The following is a 24286-nucleotide window of genomic DNA, read 5'->3' on the forward strand; positions in this document are numbered from 1 at the left end:
ATCCATCTGTGTTGTGCTAATTACTGAGCAATTATTTCACACTTGCAATTTTGGAATGGTCCACCCAAAATATCTCAGACGAGTTAATGCGAAATAAAAATCCTAACAAATTCAAGCTTCAAGGTCATTGTTCTGGTTTGATGTGTAAAGGAAATCCATTTACATCCAGAATGTCACAAACCTATACCCAGAATTAGTCTGTTAATTCTGCTGTGCCCTAAGCAATGCTGAAATGATCTGAAGAAATCACTTGCCAAAATAGAAGCACATGATACAACAAAGCATATGGAAACAAAACAACATCTAAATTATAAAAACAGACTGCTCTCAGTTTTCTTCTTAAACACCCTTAATATAATAATTATATATATAAGGGTATCCACAGTGTAAACTGTACCAACAAACTGCACACTAGGATCATATAGTCAATTGTTTCTGCATCCACTAGCAGACTTTGAATACTATTAAATACTATTTTGAATTCTAAATACAGTTGACATTTGTATCATGATTAGAAACAGAATTTCTTTTAGTTATAAAAGATTACAAGAAAATCTGCTATCTGTAAAAATGGTAATAAACAGGCAGTGTCACTTTTAATTAACTATATGTTAATGTATACAGCAACATATCTTCCTCAGCTTTCCTGAAGAAAGGGAAAGTTAAGGTGGTTTGTCATTAAGAACAAAGGATTAAACAAAATAAGAGTGGACGATAAAATAATGCAGCTATACCAAGCAACACTAGAAATAATGCAATAACTCTAAGTATACAGAAGCACTCATACAACTTAAAGCCTAGCCATTAACAAAATGTACGCTTATAGCAATTAAATAAATAAACAAATAGATAAATCAAAGCTCAAAACCTGAATGTAAGGGAGATAAAAATGAAAGTGGAAATAAAAGGAAAGCAGAGATAACAGGAAACTAATTTTCATTTTCAAATGGGATTTCCTTTCAGTTATAGGTTCTGGAGCTGAACCAGGAACTGCACAAATACACATATGTACAGAGCTAATGTACAATTTTGACAGCTTTGACAATCTAAGTGATAAAACAAAGCCAGCAAGGTGTGCTAATCCATGACATTGGAGAAGACAACATTTAATTACCTGTCTTTAACAGGGAAGGGCAAATATTGCAAACACCTAGAAATATATTCATATAAATATATTCAGAGAATATTTCTTCATATTTTTTAAATGAAACTGTTGTAGTAGCAATCAATATGTCACCCTTCTATAAAGATCCCTATAACCAAGTTTTCATTTGAGCAATGCATTTAAAACCTTTTTCCCGCAATTTAGAGCAGAAGTTTTGAATCCTAAATAAAGCAGCACACACTGACTACTAGCGAAGAGTCCATGGACTCCTTACTTGAGACCTGAGAGAGACACACTGGTCTAATAGGAAGTGTTCACTTCAACACCTATAGTTGAATATCATGTATTTTAATACTGAACCATACATACTCCAGCAGTCTACCTTTATTAAGCAGTAATTTTCTTTCCATGCCTAAAAAAAAAATAGATGAGAAAAAGGTTCATGCTTTTTAAAAAAACAAACAAAAAAAGAAAGTTCTCATCGGTGGGAAATCTAAAAACTATTCAAAAGCCTATTAAAATTTCCACATGACAGAGAAAACTAATGTAATTTGTTATGCGATCATTCCAAATTAATTAATACAATTCCTATTTTGAACACTAAGCATCAAATTCTTATAGTGCAACTCATGATTCAGTTCGAATGAATCAATACATATGGAAAAAAATTGAACACACTGAAGGAAAGGGCAATTTGGTAACTGAGGTTGAAACTGGTCTCTAGCTACTTTAGGTACCAGTGTAGGAATTCATAGCTCATCTAGCCACCACAGGCATTGCTTTATACTTTTTTTTTTTCAGGTTTTCACGATTCATCTTATTTATTATAGATGTTTACTTTAGAGTAAGATGAAGTGTGCCCTAGACTCCATTGACACGATTTCCTCTCACAGTAAAGAAAAGCCAGTGCAATTAGCATCAATATATATGTCTATAGCTGGTCAAAGAAATTCCACCTTGGCTCTCAATGAATATCACACTTCATAACCTCTGCCCTTCTCTTTCATATATTCAACAAAACCAAAAGCACAGATGAAAAGCCCAAGCAGCTCAGTTTGAGTTAATTTTGTTAAAACCCCCTTTTAATTTAAAGCTGAATTCTCCATCTCAGTAATGGCATAAGACATCCTGCATACTGTACAACACGTTATTCACCACTCCTTATGTATCTGCAGACCATTTTCAGCTCCAGTGTAAGCTGATGTTAGGGCAAAAGATCTGCACTAGCTTTTACTCCCAGTATCTGTAAACTCCTCAGTCGCCCCACAGAAGCACAGTTAAAGATTGGAAGGGTGACAAAATGTACTATGGAGGGATTAGAAAAGGCCCAATAAACAAAGACAATACAGCATATGATGATGATGATGGCTTGACTTTGCAAATGAAGATTTGGGAAGGGTTTTACCCACACTTACTGCAAGTGCGCTGATGACTAAAAAGGCCAGTGCGGGACTCCCTGAAAAAAGGCTGCTTGGTCATTCAGGATGCTGCCGAACCAGACTGTCATCTCCTGGGTCAGCCTCAAGCGACCCATGTCCTGAACCGCCCACATGCAGGGTTGGGTCTGCGGCTTCCAATGCACCCCATCACGTGCTGTTTCATCCCTCGCCTGTCGCTACAGGGCTTTGCAAGCGTGGGCAAACCCTTCGGGCCTGTGCAGTGGATTTTTTAGGTGAGGCACAGCGTGCGCAGAACTGGACAGGCCCTTTACACCTGAGGTTTATCTGCCAGGGCCTAGCGAGCTTGGATGGTGACAGCAAAGTCCTCAGGTGGTAGGTTTGGTTAGTGTCCTTCTCTTAGATGGATGGCCTTACAAGGCTAAACGAGCTCTATCCACCCGGGTTTCAAGTTAGAGACCTCACTAGCCTTCAGGCAACCATCCTAGGAGAAGGACAGTATATAACAGGGCCTGAAGTATACTTAAAAAGAATAAACCAGCTCTGAAATAAAAACTCAGAATTTGCCACCTGTTTCAACAGAAAGACATAAAGAAACAAGAATTTAGAATGGAAGAGAACGAGTTTTGCAGTTCTGTCAGTTACCAGCCATTTAATTTTTTTAACTTTAATTCTTTAATTGCATGTAAAATGCATTTCATAACCATAGAGCATGTTACATAAATTCAATGTTATTTGCCTGATTGGAAACCAGTGCAAACATATTAAAGCCATGCATTAGCAGAATTTAATGATTTGAATAAGTTTTACTCATTCCTGTTTTAGTTCTTGTCTTTGAGCTCATTTGTGTTTTTTCTTACAGTTTCTTAGCTCTCACTTAAAAAATTCTTTACTCTTCTTTACTTTGAGGGTGGTCAAACACTAGAACTGCTGCCCAGCAAAAGTTGTGAAGCTGTTCAAAACTAAACTGTAGAAGATACTGAGCATCCTGCTCTTGCTGACTCTGCTCTGACCTGCAGGGGAGGCCTTGTCAATTTCCAGATGTCCCTTTGTGGTGCCTTCACAAAACCTCAGAAATTCTGTGAACCTGCGGTATTTGTGGCTTCCAAACTACGTCTCTTCCCAAACCTCTCCATTTCATGCCATCTTTCTTTCTTCCTCCTTCAAAGGTTACCCTGAGTTGGCACATCATTTCCAATTTCCGTCTCCTTTCTGCCTTCCATTTTTATACCTCCACCTGCTCACCATTTTAAAATTGTCACAGTTGGACTGAAATTGTTACTTCAGGAGCAAGTTTCATCTGATGACCAGAAATGATGTTGAATAATAGAATTTGTAACAAAGTTCCCACGTGTTAAGAATGGCATTGTCCATTATGTGGCTGACAGCATAACTCTTCATGAGTTATGAACTCTTCATAAGTTCAAGTGTAGTAATAATTCTTAAAGTTTGTTTAAAGGAGTAAAAAAATAAAACAGCAATTTTCCCAGAATGAGCAAAACGAGCCCTTATTTCATGTTTTCTCCTTATCACATGATTCACCAGGAATCATGAGAGGTTTTAAGGAGTCTGCTTACACTGTAGGTTGCTCTGTCTCCGTTATTTACTGCAGTAACACTTGCTGGCACCATGTCTAACAAAATAGTTCCAGAATAAGCAACATAACAAATCACTGCTTTAACTCTTGAATCAGTTTGCATACTGTGTGGTCTTTTTTTCATAATCATCGTTGCATAGGACTACAGATTTCCTGATGACATTTTGTTTGCTGATACTGCTAAGGGCACACAGAAACAGAGCACTGAAGTCCTGAGCAATATGCTGTGACTGATATGTAATTCACCATTGAACCACTGCTGTACATTATATATTGGAGGTGATACGAACATGACCCTATCCTCAATGCATTTGGGATCAAGTATTAATCTTCAGTTGTAAGTTTCAAAATACTGTATAAAAACACTTCTGTACCAAACTATCATAAATGCAAGGATTTACTAACTTAAAGAATTTATTCCTAGTTATGAAAGATTAATTAAGGAATGATAATCATTAGTATGACTATTACCTGAGAGCTTCATAAGACTATCAGAATATTTAACTTTTACAGTGATCATTTACAAATGTGCAAATTCACACAGTGCATTACACTGTGATGTTCTTCTGGATTTCAGAAATCATTTTGCCCTCGTAAGTTCTATCAAGAAACACAAGACACAGAACAACTGGAAAGGAAAGAAAATCTGATTTATGAAATTTTTAACATGTCATGTTTAACAGAAAATTTCATCCTTTTGTCTACCCAAATTTTTTTTCCCCCTCCTGCTATGCATACATGCTTCAATCTACAAAGGATAATTTACACCAAGGATGCTATTCTATTGTCACTCATATCAATGCTGACCTGTAATAACTGTATTTGGATTGAACTGTCTGCCTTTCTTTGAACATCACCAGTTGAATAGGGCTTTTGCCAAGCAGTTGAATTTTCTCAGTATTTTGTGAAACTGTCAGATTTTGGTTGTTTCCAATTAACATGTGTCTTTTAGAATGCCATTAAGGTCAATATATCTAACATAGAATACATATATGTATACATGTACATACATACATGTATACACACATTCTATGAAATTAATCCAGGAAGTCACAGACAATGTGTGAAGCTGAGGAAACTCCTCCATAGGCCATTGCTTTTGTTAGATTTTTTTATGTTTTCTTATTTATACTGATACAAAAACTGGTTTGTACTACTGACCTTGGATACAAGACAGTTCATACATCTTGCCAGGGATCTAAATCAAAGCCCGATGGAAAGACTCAGACTGGATTTAAGCACCTTGGAAAAACCTTCAAACTTACACAGCATAAGATAAAAGTTTTTGAATAATACATTTTAAAGCTTAGAAAGACCTCTTTTTTCTTCTGTTATTTTCTCCAACCACTAGATCATGTTTCATGAACAATAAATCACTGTTTCCATCCAACATCACCCTTTCTGCACTGAACATGCTAACAGGCAAGAGCAGGAGAAACTTTTAAAAAGTATTTGTAAGTTTAGAAACGTATATTTTCATAAATAACTTTTGACAGCATTCCCATTCTCCCATGCTTCACTTACTTTCTTTCATCATACAAACAAAAGTACTTAGGATTTTTTTTTTTGTAACAAAGATGGAAACAATGTACCAATTGGTTTTTGAAGCCATCCCATTATAAATAGGATATAAATCTCCACAAAAACATATGCTGTCTATAATAAAGTACTAGAACAAAGCTATTTAGATAGACAGACATACAGGAATCTGTCTATAACTAATATAGCTAAGACATATCTTATGGAAAGTACTACACATGTCTGCAAGTTACTTTTTTGTTATACTGTAATTGGTTAGTGCATGTCTATTTATGATGCTAAACTTACTCATCAGAAGTAGTTCCAAATGAGTATTTTCCAGCACCGGTAGAAAGGTTCTGTTGTTTCACAGCTTTGGCTTTTTTGCCATGACTGGTTTTAGCTTGTTTGGAGAAGGAGGGTTGATTGTGACTAAATATGTAACTGTATCCCTTCAGCCACAAGAACCGTGGTACCTTGTCATATACTAGAGTACCCTTCAGTGAACTTACAACCTTCCTTTGAAATTTCCAGTACAGTAACCACATATTTAAGCTGTGAGCTTGATCAAATCCTGCTGACTTTACCAAATACTCACATAGATTTTATTTGCAAAGGGGTACCTTTCACCCATACAATAATTTAAAGAATATTTTTGCAGTCTGAAGACTCATTTAAGCAGAATAAAAGGCAACAATAGCACTTACCTGATTGTGTGGAATAGAGGTTATACAGCTATTTTCCAACTCAAAACCATGCAATAGCCATTTAAAAAAAAAAATGCAATGTTCAAATTTTATGAAAATTAGGGGTTTACTCATAATGATTTTTAAGAGGCTTCTAGACACAAGTAGTGCAATTTACTACTTGCTTGTGGTCAAAAGAAATGTGCCATATGTAATTATTTATGGAGAGATACTGCATACAGACTAGGAGGTTTAGATCTGTTGATATGTAATAGTTTGGCCACTATAAAAATTAATCAAGTCAGTATTGCATTCTGGCCTAAAAGAATGATAAGCCTCTTTTCACTAAGAGAAATCAGTCATGACTATCATACTCTCACCAGCCTATTGAAAGGACTAAAACAAATCAATATCACACAGAAAGATGGATCGAGCATGAATTGATGTGGCAAGCACATAACCAAACAGACATGGAATTAAACAAGAAAGAAAAACGAAACCAAACTAAACCAAACCAAAAAGCTAAACAAAACCAACAAAGATTGTCGCTTAACCTGTTTTGTCAGAGCTGGTATTGATGGTATTGGTAGTGATGGAAGTGAAGGTAGTCTTTGCGCTGTCCTTGGTAGTAACAGATTTCTGCTTATTTTTCATGGCTTCCAGTGCTTTGAGCTTCTTGGCATGTTTAGTGCCTTTGTAGTGGGCCGCAGCCTGGCTCTACAAAGGAGAACAAAATGAACCATGCAATCAGGCTCATTTCTAAACTGGCATTCTCTGTATTAGTACAAATACAGACTACCTTTCAATAATGGGTACCATTCACATTATCCAAGTAGTGACCAAACAGAAAATCATATTTAGAATGATGCCTGAAAAACAATGGAAAAAATACTCAAGTCACCCCAAATAGATAAGTATAGTATTACTGCATAACAGTGTATTACCAAAATAAAGTTGTTTTAGTCTACCATGCTACCATTAGTTTTTCTGTCAAGACTGCTTTTGCTTTCACATTAAAAAAAACAAAAAACTCTCAGGCAATGGGGAAGAAGGCACTCTCCTCCCATTAGCTTTGCACTTTTCCAGTTTCTATTTCAAACTAGAGATTTAGTCAAAGCTTCCCTCAAAGAACAGTTTACTCTTAACAGTGGTATCAGGAACTTCTCAGCAAAGACTGACAGTAAAAAAAACACAAAAGAACCCAAACTAAAACTAAAGCCCAAACAAAAGGAAGCAAAACATAAAACGCTCTCTTGAAAGCTCGTCACCAAAGACTTAACTGAATGAGGCAGACATGCAATTAGCTGGCTTTCTTAAAAAAAAAAAAAAAAAAGATCACTTTTGTTCACCTGCTACAAAAATATTTGAAATTCAAAGCCAAGATCTCCTTTTAAAGGAGAAAGCTCACACAAATCCTGTCACAGTCCAAAATGTATTCTGGCTACTTGATATTGTTAAGCTAAAATAGATTCGTATGTATATTGTTATTAAGATTTATGTATTACTTGGAAAGTATCCTTATTATTCTAAGAGTTAATACCAACTTTCCTGCATTTAATTTATGTTGAAAATATATTTGAAGAATAGCATTTGAAGTAAAGATTAAACTTTATACAAAACTCACTGGCATTAGTATAAATATTCAGAGTTTATTTCTTCTCATAATTATTTAAAATCTTAAAAGAAAGTCTTCTAGTTAATAAGTTTAACAACCTCAAAAATTCCTTTTTTTTTTTTTGCTGAGCTTCAAAGTTTTCAAAGTAACAGCTTTCTTACTTGAATGAGAAATTAAGATTATAGAAAAATAGTCAAAATCTAGCTACTACAGAACTGCAGAAATGAAAAGCAACTATGCTGGATCAGCTCAAGGACCCAAAAAGGTCAACATTTTGCTTCTGGCATTAAACAGAATAGCAGATACTTAGAACATAAAGGAAAGGTAAATGCTTTCTGTTGTAGAATAAATAATAAGAAAAAACCCACGTATATAATTTACTGGCTACAAACTCAAAGGATCAAAGGAATAAAATGACAGCTACTTGACTCACTAAGCCACTCATGTGAGTAGAAAAAACCTGCATTATCTGGCATCTGTTAGTCATGAGACCTTCATTTAATGTTATTTAATATGTTGAATTTGGGAGTGACAGGAAGTTCTACTGAGTGTCAAATAAGAGTGCATATTAATGCATCTTGAGATTTATGACTTCCAGCTTTCATGAAAGCCATGATTCCTTACAGATGCCTGAGATTTGAGAAGCTCAAGCTGATTAGGGAAGAAGTGAGAGAACTTGTCTAAATCAATGTACACATGCATAGATTTTCACACATGCATATGCTCTTCTTGTATATTGAGATGCATCATTCAGTTTGGTTGAAAAGCCAGTTTCTCTATACCTAAAATAATGTAAATATTGTATTAGGTACCCTTATTGAAAGAACACTGGACAGTGAAGTTATTAACTAGATACAACCTGAACAGAAACAGCACAATCATGCACCTTTCACAGCTCCCAACACATAACATTAGACATACTGTAAGCCAAATAGAAACAATCAAGAGATATTAATTACTGTTAAACTGAAAGACCAGTGTCAAATTATGATGATGCATTAAAAATGACATTATACAGTACATCCTCATGTTGCTATCATGTCAAATATTTTTACCGTTTCTAGTAAAATTTAATTATCAGTCAGCTCCAGAATCTGACTGCACTTCTTCTTCTTAACAGTGTAATTCTTCAAGTATAAAAAAGGTAGTCAGGACACGGTCCTTAATACTGAATGCTCATGTCAGTTTGACACACAGCTCAACTTTATTCACAAAATGGTTGGTGAAGCACCCCAGGTTTATGCCTCTTGCATCCATACTTCCCTTCCAATTCTTGCAGCTACAACTTCACACACCTCAACTCAAGTAATCTTGGACGTACAAGGCTTATACAACAAGGGTCTATGTAGAAATTGGTGACCTTTTCAATGTTCTGAAATATATGAATGAAATTGCTCCATAGTAGAAACATGTTGCTCAAATTTACAAGTACAATGGCTGCTATGCAGAATTGTCCATTACTCACTTTCCACAAAGCACTGACAGTTTACCCAGCCTATACTTAGAGATGATCTTTATGCCTTTTTTATTTCAACATTTAAATCTCTGTCCTCTGTGGGGACATGAATCTGAGCTTGTTTCAATATAACTACAGCTAGCATGTTAATGGTAGTTCTATGTAAGAGCACACAGATTGCTCTTAAGCATTTAAGCAGCTCCAAATAAGCTTGGTGTCCTGGGTTCAGCAGTAGCAGTCATTTTTCCCCTTCTTGGTAGCTGGTGCAGTGCTGTGTTTTGACTTTCAGCTCGGGAACAGAGCTGATAACAAGGATGTTTTGGTTTGGCCAAGGACTTTGTGAGCCTCATGCTCTGCCAGGGAGGAGGGAAAGCTGTGAGGAAGCAAAGACAGGACACCTGACCCAAACTGACCAAAGAGGTATTCCATACCACAGCACGTCATGGCCAGGATGTAACTGGGAGTTAGCCGGAAGGGCTGGGAGACTGCGGGGTTGGAGGAGGTATCGGTCAGAGCTTGGTCGGGCTGGGGGGGGGCGAGTTACTGGTCGGCTGGTGGTGAGATGATGTATTCTCTTCCCTTGTTATTTCCTTTATCATTATTATCATTGGTGGTAGCAGTAGTGATTTGTGTTATACCTTAGTTACTAAACTGTTCTTATCTCAACCCGTGGGAGCTGCATTCTTTTGATTCTCCTCTCCATCCCTCCGAGAGCAGGGGGAGGGCAAGAAAGGGGGGGAAGTGAGCGAACGAATTACCTGACTGGGTTTAAACCATGACACTTGGGCTGAACTTCTACAACTGAATTGGAACCCTAAAAAAACCCCCCAAACAACCCCCAAAAAACCCCAACCAAATGTCTGTCATTATCTTCCCTTGTAGGAGGAAATGGAAAAAATGCTAATAAATATCTTTTTCAGCACAGCACTGTAAAGTATGGTATCTCACTGAATCATTTCTTGCAGCCATTATTTTGCATTCTTGCAATTATCCTCATTGCTTAAATGGCATTTACTTCTAACTTATAAAACTCATTGCTTAACCAGTATTTACTTGTAGGTTAAGTACAAAAATAACAGATCATAAAATGCAGTTATTCCCAACTTTCATTCAGAATTAAGAAATATTGAGAGAGAAAAATAAAAGTCGTTAGCCTTACTATTTGGTGCCCACCATGATGCTTAACTGAGTGAATAGACTGTACCCCTTCAGAAAGATGAGAGGGAGTCCAACAGTTGCAAAACACAAGTAGATAATACATATATTACCTTACCAAGCTGAGCTAGAAGTTGTGCTCAGATGAGCTCATGGACAGAGGTTACAGGTGAAACTCTATACCTATAGAAACCAGTGGGAATCAAAGGAGGATTTCCCATTCCATGTTTTGAAAAGCGGTATTGACTTTTATAATTGCTCATCTTGATGGAAGACGGTCCCTTTTGACAAACAACTGCTTGATGTAAAATCAGATGAAAGAGATACTGGACAATCCTAAGGAAAAAATTCCTAATTTCTACAGAACACTTTGTAATCAGCCATCCTAAACCCCCTCTAATATTAAATTCTGTTTCTCTTAATGATTATAAAAGAACACATTAGAAGAATACCTTCAGAAAGTGCTTACTTTTTTCTTTCATCATCGTTTCCAAGTTTGCTTCTCACATCATAGTTTCCAAGTTTGATACAAAGAATTAATCCTAGCACTGTGAAGACAAGTCACTGTCAGCTAAACATGTGGGCCAGTCAGTGAAGAAGCATGAGGAGTATGTCAGTTATTGCTGGTTCAATATTAGAGTGACTTTAAAAAAATGTATCTATTCTTGAAAAAGATGTCTAACAAGAAACCAAAAGGTACATTATTACTTCATATTTGAAGATGAAAACTTGAGGATCCTTAACTAAATTTTGAGGTCTCTGATCCTGCAAATTACATGTAAACAAACTTTGGTCTATGGGAATTACTTCAAGGAAATGACAAGATGTCTAAACAGCAAATCACTTTTCAAGGTTATTTGTAATGTAGTCCTGCTTATTTGAATGGTATAAGTCAAATTAAGCATCTCTTTTGCAAAACATAATTTCCACTGATTCCATGTATCTATCTTGAATAGCTAGGGACCTTTCTAATCCTTATATTTTGTAACCTTCCCAAATTGTTAGAATATAAAAAATGCATTTGTCTATATAATGATTTATTGGGTGTGTATATATATCCATATGTTACAAATGCACATACACATACCATAAAGATTTCTATATACCTTAATGTCAAAAATCAGCTCAAGTGCAATATTGTACCACAATTACCATGAGGGCATGATATTACCAAACAAATTGCAATATATAAAGTATGATGAGAAAGGTGAAATATTTTAAACAATCCAGATAGTATGTGCTTACAACTACATGGAAGTCTTCATGCCTGCCTAAGGTACTTCACCAAATCATGTGTCTTCTCACTTATGTTTTTAGGCATTGGCCCAACAAAAACACTGTGCTTCATTTTTCACATGGAGACAAAGAGTTCTCTTCCTATTCAGAGAGTTTTCAGCTTCACATCACTGCATCTTCTATCCTTCCCTTATCTCTCCTGATCCACCTCATATTACAGTCTTAGAGATGGTTTTCCTGCCTCATGCATTCCTTCTAGGCAATACCTTCATAGTAAAAGCCAGGTCAAAGAACATTTTTAAAAAAGTGGTGTGAATATTTTCCACCAAGTCTTCCTCACAAATATTCACTCCAACTATCCTGCACCATGTCTTTTTCATCTTACAATGTATTTTAAAGCTGTTCATGGTGGAGAATGCTCTACTCCGTGCTGTCATCCGACCAGTTAGTAGCAAGGCTGCATTCTGTCTGCACCCTTAGAAAGCCACAAATGAGGGGGCTGAAAAGTCCTTTTTTTGTCTGTCTGAGATTTCAGTAGATCACATCATGTCTTTCTTTCCTACCAGCTACTGGATACTACCATCACCTCTGTTGTTATTCCGAGTAAAACAGCAATTTTTGCTAACACATCAGCAACCAATGTCAGGATCCTCCAGACTAAAAAGTTCTAAAACCAGTAAGTTTCCAGGTTCAAACTAACACTATCAGTGAGCTGAGCACACATGGAAAGCAATCATACACAACTGCGCAAGCCAAGAGGGCTCCTATCCTTGATGAAATGAGGGAAATTGTTTACGAGATACCTACGCTACACATTGTCTCAACCTCTGAAGTTGGGCTGTCAGTAAGTACTTCAAATACATTTTTACAGATGTTTTAAGCACAAAAGAAAGTGGTAGAAAATCAAAAGACATGTTTTATTTTTGGAACAAGCATCATACTTACTTCTAATGATTCCAAAGCCTTGCAAGTCAGTGATGACAGCACTGCTCAGGGAAGGCTGCCGTATGCAGCTGAGACATCTGTAGACTACCAGGCATGTGCTCTTTACATAACCTGAGCTGATCTCTATGGAACTTCTCCAGTAAGTAAACTGGAGAAGTTTACTGAGAGAAAGTCTAACAGCCTTGAGACACCCAACAGTTGGTTCTGCCTAGGGCAGGGCTTTTATTGTGAGCCGTACCAGATGATATGAGGATTATGCAGTCACACTGACATGTATTTACTCTGTTTACTAGATAACCTTTTATTTGAGGGTATTTTAATTTTTCAAAAATAACTTCTTAGAAGGCCTACTGTTTTGTTTGCCCAGTGGGTACACACAGGGAATTAAGGACTAACAAGTCCTACGCTTCCTTTCTAGAAAACAGAGGAATTTCATGAACTTCACCAGAGCTTCACAGACTCACAATACAAGGGACAAACAAAACTTCGCAGAAGATTAAGTGAAGACATGCAATGCAATTTTTAAAGGTAATGTCAACGCAATGACATGCTTCATATTGAACAAGAAGAGAATCCTGATTTCTGTCTGATACATACAAACTCAATCTGCAGTCAATTACAGTACAGATAAATGTTGCCTGTCATCATATCTTCCTTCTGCTATGCTTACCTTTATCTTCTCAAATGTGTCATTTCAATTTTTTGTGCAACTCTATCATCAACACTACTGTGTAATACAGAACCAGAGGTCTAATTACATTATGCACTGGGATGTAACTGTGGTATAAAACACCAAGGATGTGTGCAATATTACTTCTTTCAGATATGCTCTGAGAGAAGGCTTTTGCCCCCAAAACTGTGATTGATCAATTTGCCCCCTTCCCTAGAACCAAATGCACAATAACAGAGCAAGTACCAAAAAGGACCTTTCTGCAGAAAAGAAAGCATTTCTCCATTATTGTGTCAGAACACATTAAATGTCCCAGCATATCAAATCCCATGTATTCAATTTTCTCTTTTCATGTAAAGAAAAACTTTGTTTCCTCTTCTCCTTCAAAAACCATTTATTCAATACACTCATGAACTCAAGGATCACTGAGACTCAAGGATGAGAGATAATGGGTGCCTTCTGAGCTCACTAGCTCCTTTGCATTCACAAAGCTGCTCCATCCCACTCCCCCATGCTTGGGCTTCTTCCAGAGCCGTTTATATAATGGTGAGAGACTGTACCTGGCAGGAGTCTGCATCACATTGTGAGAGATTGGCATTCATCCCATTCTTACGGCAAAATCATCCATCCTATAGTAAAATCAATTTCCTTTTCATTATGGAAAGAAGTATCATATTTTCATTATGGAAAGGAAAAGCTATTTTATCTTGGTCAGATGCAGAAAGTCAAAATTTTCTACTTGATGTTTCTTGTCCCACATTACAGCATCTTTATGACCACACATCTAGTTTGGGCTGTTCGCTGCCACTAAGTATGGCATTATCTGAAATGATCTAAGCAAATACAAAACTCGCCTAGGTATAACATACTTCACTCTGCATTCTAAGTAGACATACACAGTGTCAAAATATAGTGAAGGCAAGATAGCTCAAGTAATCTCTTCCCATACCTGGCATTTTTTTTTAAGGACACCAGCACTTCATATAGCACAACAAAAGTTCATTGCATGTTGAAATTCAATAAACAGATTATTTACTTTATCATATATTTTATCATTTTTATTGTTAAGCAGTTATATTGTTAAACAGCAATTGGGAAATCAGTTTTTAACTCATTTTGACAAGGTTATTAATTCTAGCTGCTAGAAATTCTTACATGCTGGCTTCCATAGTAATAATGGTTGCATTTTAGGGAGCTCTTTTGATGAGGGGGATGAAACATTCTCTTTTGCAAACTGATATCAACAAAAGTAACTTTAACATTTAATGCCATCTTTACTGTATTAAATGGCAGCATCATTTATTTTCCCCACGGTAAATCTTACTGTAGTCAGAATTCCAAGAAAATATTAAACTTGTTTATTTTTTATCATTCAGATTAGCAAAGTGATTCATCTCAGATTAATCTCAGAGTGAGACAGAAGGTCGATCTGTACACACTGTTATGTGCTACACATGATAAAATAAACCATGTATTAATTCAGTTTAGTAAATATAACATATGTGCTTCCAGTTTTGAATTTGGAACTGACATATTTGGGGCTGAGAACTTAAGCAAACTATATATGCCATTATAATTTTGTACAAATGTACCCCAGCTTCCCTCCAAGAGCAACAGATGCACATCTTACATTCATTGTTTCAATTAACACCTTTTGAATAGCATGTCAATAATGGCTATACTAAAAGTGAAAGCCGGCATACATTTATCTATGAAACAACAAAGAAAATAAGCTCAAGAGGGTTGTGATTTACTTAATAATGAGTTTAATAATGTGAATATAATTCAATGTTCAGGTTATACACAAACAAGGTTTACTTAAAATCAACAGATGCTGTTGAATTTAAAATAACTGTTTTAAAGACTAATTTTCTAAATAGTGTTGAAAAGTTCAGTATTTTCTGCTGTCATCTAAAATGTAATGACAGTGGTGGATATGTAGCCAACACCTTTTTTTTGAATCTCAGTTTGTCACAGTTCACAACAGCTAATGGCAGTCAAGGGTGTACACATACACTTACCTGCCCAGAGCCTCAGTTCATTTAGAAACTTTACACTAAGTGAGCATAAAACACTTGATTCCCTCAGGATCCAGCTTATGAACTGAACAGAGAAAGTTGAGTGGGTGGGTTTAGCTTAGCATAGTTCGTCTGAGTGTTTTCACCTGGTTTCTGTTGCCAGGGAAACCATTTTGGTGTGTTTACATGCATTATAGCAATCTCATTGAATTCTGATTTTCAGACTTTTTTGACTGAACCAAAAGCATCAGAGAATAGTGGTGAGGCACAAAGATACTACAAGAAATTTTACAGAGAACAGGGGAAGTTTAAAAGGTGAACATTTAAATTCCTATTAGTTCAGTACTATTGAACTCTATATTTGAAATTACAAACAAGTTAATACAATTTGTATGTAGAAAACCACAAAAGAGAGTACACGGAGATATTTTCACCATGCTCTTAAGCACAGTCTTAATACTTTTATTAGAATTACTGGTTTTAATACTAAAGTTATTAGAAGTTTTCCAATGTCAAGTCTGTCTTCAGAAAAATGTAGATTTCTTTCTTTCTTCCTGATTCTTTTTCATAAATATACAGTTAACAAACCTTTAATTTTGGATTTTTAATTTCAATTTCAGTAGTTATTTTTGCATAAATCTGTCCTGTGTCCTTTATATCAGCTCCTACCCATAAGTAGAAATTCAAACCCCACAAATAAGTAACATAAATACTCAGATTTCCTGAGCTCTGTTTTATGTGGTGTTGACTATAGTTAGATGCTTCCCAGGTCAAATCTTCAGCCCTCTTGTAGAAGGCTGTAAACATATGTAAAATATTATGTGAACTTTTCCACTGTGAAGAGCTCTCACAGCTACACAAAGATTTATAATTTAAGGCTGGGACTAAGATGGAAGAGTTTACAAGTTCTTTCATTCTCCTCATATTCTAAGATGAATCCAAGCCTTCCAGGTACAGAAATGTCCATAGAGAGGCAGTGTGTTTTCTTGGAATAAAAGTACTCTCAGCCCACTAGTTCCTGACTCATTTAGACAAATTTTGTATCTCTAAGATCTTGAGTCCTATGCCAGTGATTTGCTTAAAAAGTCCTATAGGGGTATAAGGGTAGGACACAGGACTTCTCTCTCTGGGAGGAGATATATGTTACATGAAAATGACAGAGCAAAAACCAAAGTAAAATGAAGAAAAAAAAAAAAAAGACCAAAAAACAACAAACAAGCAAAATCCAAACCAAATATGTTTTATATGTGGAATTAATAAAAACTAAATGCCTAAGTGGTCATAAAAACTAGTGGTATAGCATGGAAGCAAATATGCATTAAAGACTAATTTTATCTAAACTACTAGTAAGAAAAAATACTTTGAGAAAAACAAGCAAAATAACCAGAAGAAACAAAGGTTTGTAAAGCACAGGAAAACTTGAAGATCAGTCTATAATACAGTTATATTTATTCTTTTACATAATTTTGTTCCTTTTGCCTTGCCTTCATTCATTCTTGGGTGATGCTGTGAACACACTCAGAGCCTCAGTGAAGTCCATGCAGTGCTGTGTATACCTAGAAAGTCTGCCACCACACAAGTTCTATCAGCTACTGAAGGGTCAGAGCCTTAGTACTTTGAAATAGTGCCCACAGACCTAATTGCGATGACAGTTATAAAGTCAGTTATTTGCTCTTTAAGTAGTACATATATGCGGATAGATTCAACTGTTCCAAAAGCTATGCAGACTGAAAAATGGTGGTTATTTACTAACATGCTATCATCAATACAGAACAGGCAAAAATATCTTCCAGTAGAAAGCTGAGAGATCAGCATCTTTCACTCCTTTAAGTTACCCACTACTCCAGTGTGTAAGCCACAGTTAGAGATACAAAACATTACACAAAACTTAATGAGAATGTTCTACACTACTATTTACACTACAGTTGCTATATTTTCTCTTCTTCTTACAAACCTTCATTCCCTCTACTTCAAATTACACTGAAATCTGAAAATCCATTTTCTTCCATTGACCAAAACAAAATACTGAAGCTACAAGAAACTGGCTGCAATTCTATAAACCCTGCTGGATAAGAGCAGCCCCGTTGAAATCAACAGCACATTTCATATGATGAAGTGTTGTGAGGTAAGAGGTAAAGGCCTCAAGTTGTACCAGATGAGGTTTAGATTGGATATTTGGAAAAATTTCTTTACAGAGGGGTATTGGAAGAGGCTTCCCACAGAAGTGGAATAACTGTCCCTGGAAGTGTTCAAAAACTGTGTAGATGAAGCCCTCAGTGATATGGTTTAGTGGTGGTCTTGGCAGTTGTGGGTAATGGTTGGAACTGATGATCTCAGAGGTATTTTCCAATTTAGTTGATTCTGTGATTCTAAGGCAAGTGCTTAAGAGGTGGTCTGTATTTCTGTTTCAGTCACATTGCCTTTTACATTTCTCATCTTTAGTCAAGCACAGGTTTTCCGGTTCAAAACTGATCTTGTGTAACATAAAAAAGATCAAACTAGACAGCTGTAAGAGCCCTTCCTGAGTTAAAAACCTAAGAAATCATTTAGTATCATCTTATATTTGTCTGGTCAGAGATTATTGAAAAAGTGAAAGTTCCAAATGGTACTGAAATCTAATGCTGAGACTCCAAAGTCCTTGGAGGAGGCAAATCCCTTCATACCTATTCAAAATATTTATTAACATATTTAGGCTTATTCATTGCTCTTTACTCTTCCTATGCTGTTCTTTCATTATTCCTCAGTGCTTATTCCCATCTATGGTAACTGTAACTCATATGAAATGAAAAAACCCCAGACTTACATCTCATAATTAAGAATTACAGAGATCTGATAAATGTAAATTAGTACAATTAAGTCAGTAACATTTAACAGTTTTCCATCTGTGTCCTCCAAATTTTGGAATGCTCCTGAAGTGATTAAGAAGTACTACAGTTTAATAAAGTAGGCTAATTTAACCTTGCAGACATGACCTTAACACCTGAAGAAATGCTGTCTTAATTCACACAACACTTGTGTGAAACAGAAGACTTTTTCTTTCAGTTTGTTTTTTATGAAACTTTAGCCATGGACACTTGGTGACATCATTAACCAAGAGGAAATTATACCATCAGAACTAATGAGGTATTAAAATACCTCAGCAAATAAGGAAGAGTATTCAAGATTCCTCTTCCTTCTAGTCTTTAAAAATAATTAAACAGTTGATATTTCCACAAGCAAATGTACAGAAATACACAGTTATTAAATGAGACTGAAGCTCCTTATAAATTTTGTATTGAGATAAGAGTTCAGAACAAAGAATTCCTATCTAGAGTTCTGAAGAAAACTAAAATGTCAGGGGAGAAACATTGCAAGTTTGCATGTAGAGCTTTTGGTTAAAAATTTAACTTGGCTGCTCTGGCCCCTACGATGTTACTTCTGGAAAACTGGTTTCTGTAAAAAGTTGTAGAGATTTCTGAATCCTCTCTGAATAAAATGAAGAATCTTTATCTTCACCTCCAATGATGAACTGAAATTGTGAACAGCTCTCAGTTCACACTTACGACCTTTCTGCTGTGATAATTCTCAGCATGCCTCAGTATGCTCTGCAGCACCCCAATCTTACACTACGGAGGACATCAAGCTGAAAACCTCTAGCTAAATGAATACAGAACTCTCACTAACGAAAACTCCTAGCAGGTTTCTAAGCTGGTGGTGTACATTCGGGGTGTATGGACAGTTTGACACTGATTTGAGCACTCTGAATTTCAAGATGCTTTCTGGAGTTCCACTGTCATTAAGTACAGGTGAAGGAACTCTATGGGACAGCTATGCCTTTTGTGTTTGTATCCTTATGACTTTTAAAACTGAACCCTAAAAAAATTTCTTTAATATCATAGAATCATAGAATCGTTAGGGTTGGAAAGGACCTTAAGATCACCTAGTTCCAACCCCCCTGCCGTGGGCAGGGGAATATATTATGCTTAACACTACTATTAAATTGCATAAACCAGTAAGTGCTATTTCCCTTGGGTGTGTATTAACAATTTACTTTTTGCAGACAAGTGCACAAATATGATTAGCTTTTGCAAATTGCTCCTTATTCTGTTATTGGTAAGTAATTTTTATATTATTGTAGTGTAAACAGATGCCATTTTCCACCACATATTCAGGAGTAATGAGCTAATTCAATGTGTTAAAACAAACAAGAGATCTTCAAGAATGAGCTATTTGCTTCAACAGTCCAAGCTCCATTGAAATCTATGTTGAAATCACCCATGATAGGAAAGTTAGCAAATTGCTCTAGAAGCAAAAGAACTTTCTTCCTCGTTTATTATAATCCTGAATGGTTCTGATACCTTCCTAACATTCTGTCGTGGTTTAAACCCAGTCAGGTAATTCGTTCGCTCACTTCCCCCCCTTTCTTGCCCTCCCCCTGCTCTCGGAGGGACGGAGAGGAGAATCAAAAAGAATGCAACTCCCACAGGTTGAGATAAGAACAGTTTAGTAACTAAGGTATAACACAAATCACTACTGCTACCACCAATGATAATAATGATAAAGGAAATAACAAGGGAAGAGAATACATCATCTCACCACCAGCCGACCGATAACTAGCCCCCCAAGCCCGACCAAGCTCCGACCGATACCTCCTCCAACCCTGCAGACTCCCAGCCCTTCCAGCTAACTCCCAGTTACATCCTGGGCATGACGTGCTGTGGTATGGAATACCTCTTTGGTCAGTTTGGGTCAGGTGTCCTGTCTCTCCTTCCTCCTGGCTCCCCCTCCTCCCTGGCAGAGCATGAGGCTCACAAAGTCCTTGGCCAAACCAAAACATCACCTATCAGCTCTGTTCCCAAGCTGAAAGTCAAAACACTGCACTGCACCAGCTACCAAGAAGGGGAAAAATGACTGCTACTGCTGAACCCAGGACATTATCCACCCCTTATTCCATACCATTCACGTCATGCTCAGATCCCCCATTTTCAATATACCATCATTCTTATCTTAGTGCATGGACCAGTCCCTATAAAGCTGCTGAGTCCATCTGGTCCATGATGTCAGGCTCCATCTCTTGTAACAGTCTTCCAGAGCAGGAGAGACTGTGTGCAGTGTTCACACTCGTGAATAACCTGGGCAATAGTGTCCATTGCTAAGTCCACCCCTCGATCATGAGTCCATCTCTGTGTTGCATCTCTGCTCTGATGGCCTGAAGTGCCATGGGCCCACCAGGCTTAAAATAATTCACTGTCCCCTTAAGCAGTTTCTGCAGCTTGTTGCTGGGGACTCCATACAGCTGCCTTCCATCTCCGATGCTTCCAAAGCACTGGAGGGGCCCAGTGGACTAGATACTTGCCCATACTGTCCCACACACCCTGCCACTCATGACTGTCCAGCCTTGGGGAAAACCTTTTGGTCCCCCTATATTGTTGTCTAACCCCAGACAAGACCCAAACCTGACTCTGCTTAACTTTTGAGATCAGACAAAATGGTTGTGGGTAGAACACAGTCTGTGTGTGTGCCAACATGCTGATCCCCATCACAATCAGCAGGCAGGTCCCAAGGATGCCCAAAGGCCATTCAAAACCTTCAGAACTCTCAGTTGATGCTGCTGTACTTGTCACTGGGGCTGGTGTAGCTGCTGTGCTTGCCGGCTCTCCCACCGCCAGCTTCTCTTTTCCTGAGTCCAGATCTTCCTCCTCTGCCTTGCTGGGAAATGCTGCGTGGTCTCCTGCATCCTCCTGGGGCTCGGCGGGCGGCTTCCGTGGAATGCTCTCGGCCGTCACGGGGCTGGGCTCCTCCGCGGGGCTCGGCTCCTCCGCCGCCTTCTCCCGCTGCTCGGCAGCCGCCTCCTTCCGCTCCTCGAGCGCTCCGGCCTCCCCCACCGGCAGCCGTCCCCTCGCGGCCTCCGGCCCCGCTCCCGCCGCCGCTTGGTCCCCGGGGCCGCTCTCCCGGGCCGCTTCGGCTGCCGCCGGCTCCCGGGGCCGCTCCCCCTCGGCTCCCCGCAGCCTCACGTAGACGGAGGCGAGGGCGAGGGCCAGGACGGTGAAGAGCAGCCGGACGGCCAGGTACAAGTCCACGGCCACGTCCGTCCCGCCCTGCTGCTGGAGCCCGCCCGTATTACAAGCCATTGCCATAAAGCACAGTGAGACAAGAACCGTAGCCCAGGCCCCATACTTGATAAACACTATCACAGCAAATACCGGCTCTACGTAAGTTACAACATTCTGAAGCTGTGAGATCAAGCGAAACAACTCTGAGAGCCAATAAATCAGCATTGTGACGAGTGACTATTAATCCAGTCAAATCTGTCGTTATCTCAACCCTTCGTGCCCCACGTTGGGCGCCAAAAAGAACTGTCGTGGTTTAAACCCAGTCAGGTAATTCGTTCGCTCACTTCCCCCCCTTTCTTGCCCTCCCCCTGCTCTCGGAGGGACGGAGAGGAGAATCAAAAAGAATGCAACTCCCACGGGTTGAGATAAGAACAGTTTAGTAACTAAGGTATAACACAAATCACTACTGCTACCACCAATGATAATAATGATAAAGGAAATAACAAGGGAAGAGAATACATCATCTCACCACCAGCCGACCGATAACTAGCCCCCCAAGCCCGACCAAGCTCCGACCGATACCTCCTCCAACCCTGCAGACTCCCGGCCCTTCCGGCTAACTCCCAGTTACATCCTGGGCATGACGTGCTGTGGTATGGAATACCTCTTTGGTCAGTTTGGGTCAGGTGTCCTGTCTCTCCTTCCTCCTGGCTCCCCCTCCTCCCTGGCAGAGCATGAGGCTCACAAAGTCCTTGGCCAAACCAAAACATCACCTATCAGCTCTGTTCCCAAGCTGAAAGTCAAAACACTGCACTGCACCAGCTACCAAGAAGGGGAAAAATGACTGCTACTGCTGAACCCAGGACACATTCATACTATTGATCAAATTCTTGCAAATTGATTCAGAAATTATTTTTTGAGCATAACTAATATACTTCATTGCTTTTCTTGTAAAGAAACAACATTGTGGCAGGAGCTCTACAACTGTTTTAATATTCACTCCCATAGATTCATTATAGACCAAAGTCTAGAAACAATGAACCATGCTGTTTTCATTGCCCTTTGGAAACTGCAAGGACGGACTTTCTGAGAGAACAAAACAAATCAAAACAAAACCCCAAACAACCCAACAAAAAAACCCCAAGCATGTTAAGTTTAGATTGTGTGGGTGAAATCCTGGCACCACTTAAGTCAATAGAAATGCTGACATTTATTTCAACCTGGAAAAGGCTTGAAAGCAAGTGTGATGCTCCACCTGGAGCCAGTGGAAAGAATTTAAAGATGGATGGACAGCCTTTGACCGAGCCAAGAAAACAAAATGTACAGCACCACAGCAACACTTCACTTGAGAAAAAAAAAAAACAACAAATCAAAAAAACCCCCATGCTTTCAGCACAAAACCATGTAATATTCAACTTGGAATATATTACTTGTCTACCCTCACAACAGCATGTTTGGGTAACTCCGCATCATCTTGCTTGGTGATACGTACTCATATTCAGCTGCTACTGGTATGTCATCCATCCATACGCTCTAAAAAATATCTACAGAATGAAAATTGAGAACACCCAGAACAATTTCATGCAAATAGAAATGACTTGGTTTGTTTCTCTGTTCTTTCTTTACCAGCTTCTACTTAACATTCCTAGAGACAACCACACCATTTGAGTCACCTGCACAGGAATATTTTCCGGGGCTTTTTTGTGTTTTTTTGTTGTTGTGTTTTTTTTTTGTTGTTGTTGGTGGTGATTTTGTTTTTTTTTATTGCAGCAAACCCATTTGTGAAACTTATGCGTGTGTATATAAATATTTATACGGCTACACACACATATCACAGGCAACCTGCCATCTCACCAGAAATACTATACTAGATGGAAAGGTTTCCAATGTTGAGTACATTTGATATATATATATCCAGCAGACATCCAGCTATAAAGCTAACAAAGACTCTCACACTTTGTGAGAGAGATATAATCCATTGTCCTGAGTTTTTACTGGGTACCAAATAATCTGTGCAGCAGTTTATGGGCAGATATAAAGCCGCAGCATATATAAGAAACACTACATAATGCTATCTAAAGAATAAAACTTCAGATGGCGGCAGATAACCCTTAGAACTCTCAATCTCAACTGAATCTCTGTGACTATCTTTCCATTTTAGAACGATTTCCTGTTTTTGATCCTGGAGCCAAATTATACCTGAGTCCATCCATAATAAAAATACACCCAAAATGTAATAAAAACTAAATAGAATAATGCAATATATCTCCCAAATATGGTGCTTTATGCTATGAATAATTTTAAGAATGACATTTATTCCAATATGAATGAATCTCAGACAGACCAAAAAATCAAGGACCCTATCTAAAAAGAACATTAAGGGTGCATGACCTAACAATGGATACGGAAGGGTGACAGCAAATTACAAATGTTGTGGTTGTATAAGCAAGTACTTGCAGGTGTAGGTCGCTATGACCTATCACATTATGATAAATATTGCCAGTGGGTCATGTAAATCTAACTTAGACAAACTACCTTTCCTGAGACAGTTAATTTTCCCAGTGCATCTTCCCTGCTTTCAGATTTCAGGGTGGCCCTAATGGCTGTAACCATGTCACCCCTCTGCCTGTGAGTGCCATCCTCCCAGGAGCCTCATGAGGCCTCCACTCCCAGCTCTGGCTGAAGTGCTCCAGTGTGTTCCACCTAACCTGGCAGCCAAATCTGCAGAATTTATCACCACTTAATGATGCACACATTTACTGAGTAATAAGCATTTTGAAATGTACAGCACTGTGACTACCCAAAGAAGACGTGAGAGTACGATCTCGGGTAACATCCAGAGCCCTACTGATGACA

At 38.1% G+C, this 24286-nt stretch overlaps 1 protein-coding gene across 4 annotated transcripts in view; it reads right to left on the reverse strand.

Annotated features, from left to right (window-relative positions):
• ZNF385D (zinc finger protein 385D) overlaps positions 1-24286 on the reverse strand; it is a 423315-nt gene that overhangs the window by 51314 nt on the left and 347715 nt on the right. For all 4 annotated transcript variants that reach the window (XM_062607166.1, XM_062607168.1, XM_062607170.1 and 1 more), the window contains one exon: positions 6858-7020. In XM_062607166.1, the coding sequence (XP_062463150.1) occupies positions 6858-7020 (163 nt within the window). The remainder of the gene's footprint in view (positions 1-6857; positions 7021-24286) is intronic.

Source organism: Pezoporus occidentalis, unplaced genomic scaffold (genome assembly GCF_034315485.1).
Source record: "Pezoporus occidentalis ecotype Australia unplaced genomic scaffold, CSIRO_AGI_Poc_V1 ctg120, whole genome shotgun sequence".
NCBI lineage: Eukaryota > Metazoa > Chordata > Aves > Psittaciformes > Psittacidae > Pezoporus > Pezoporus occidentalis.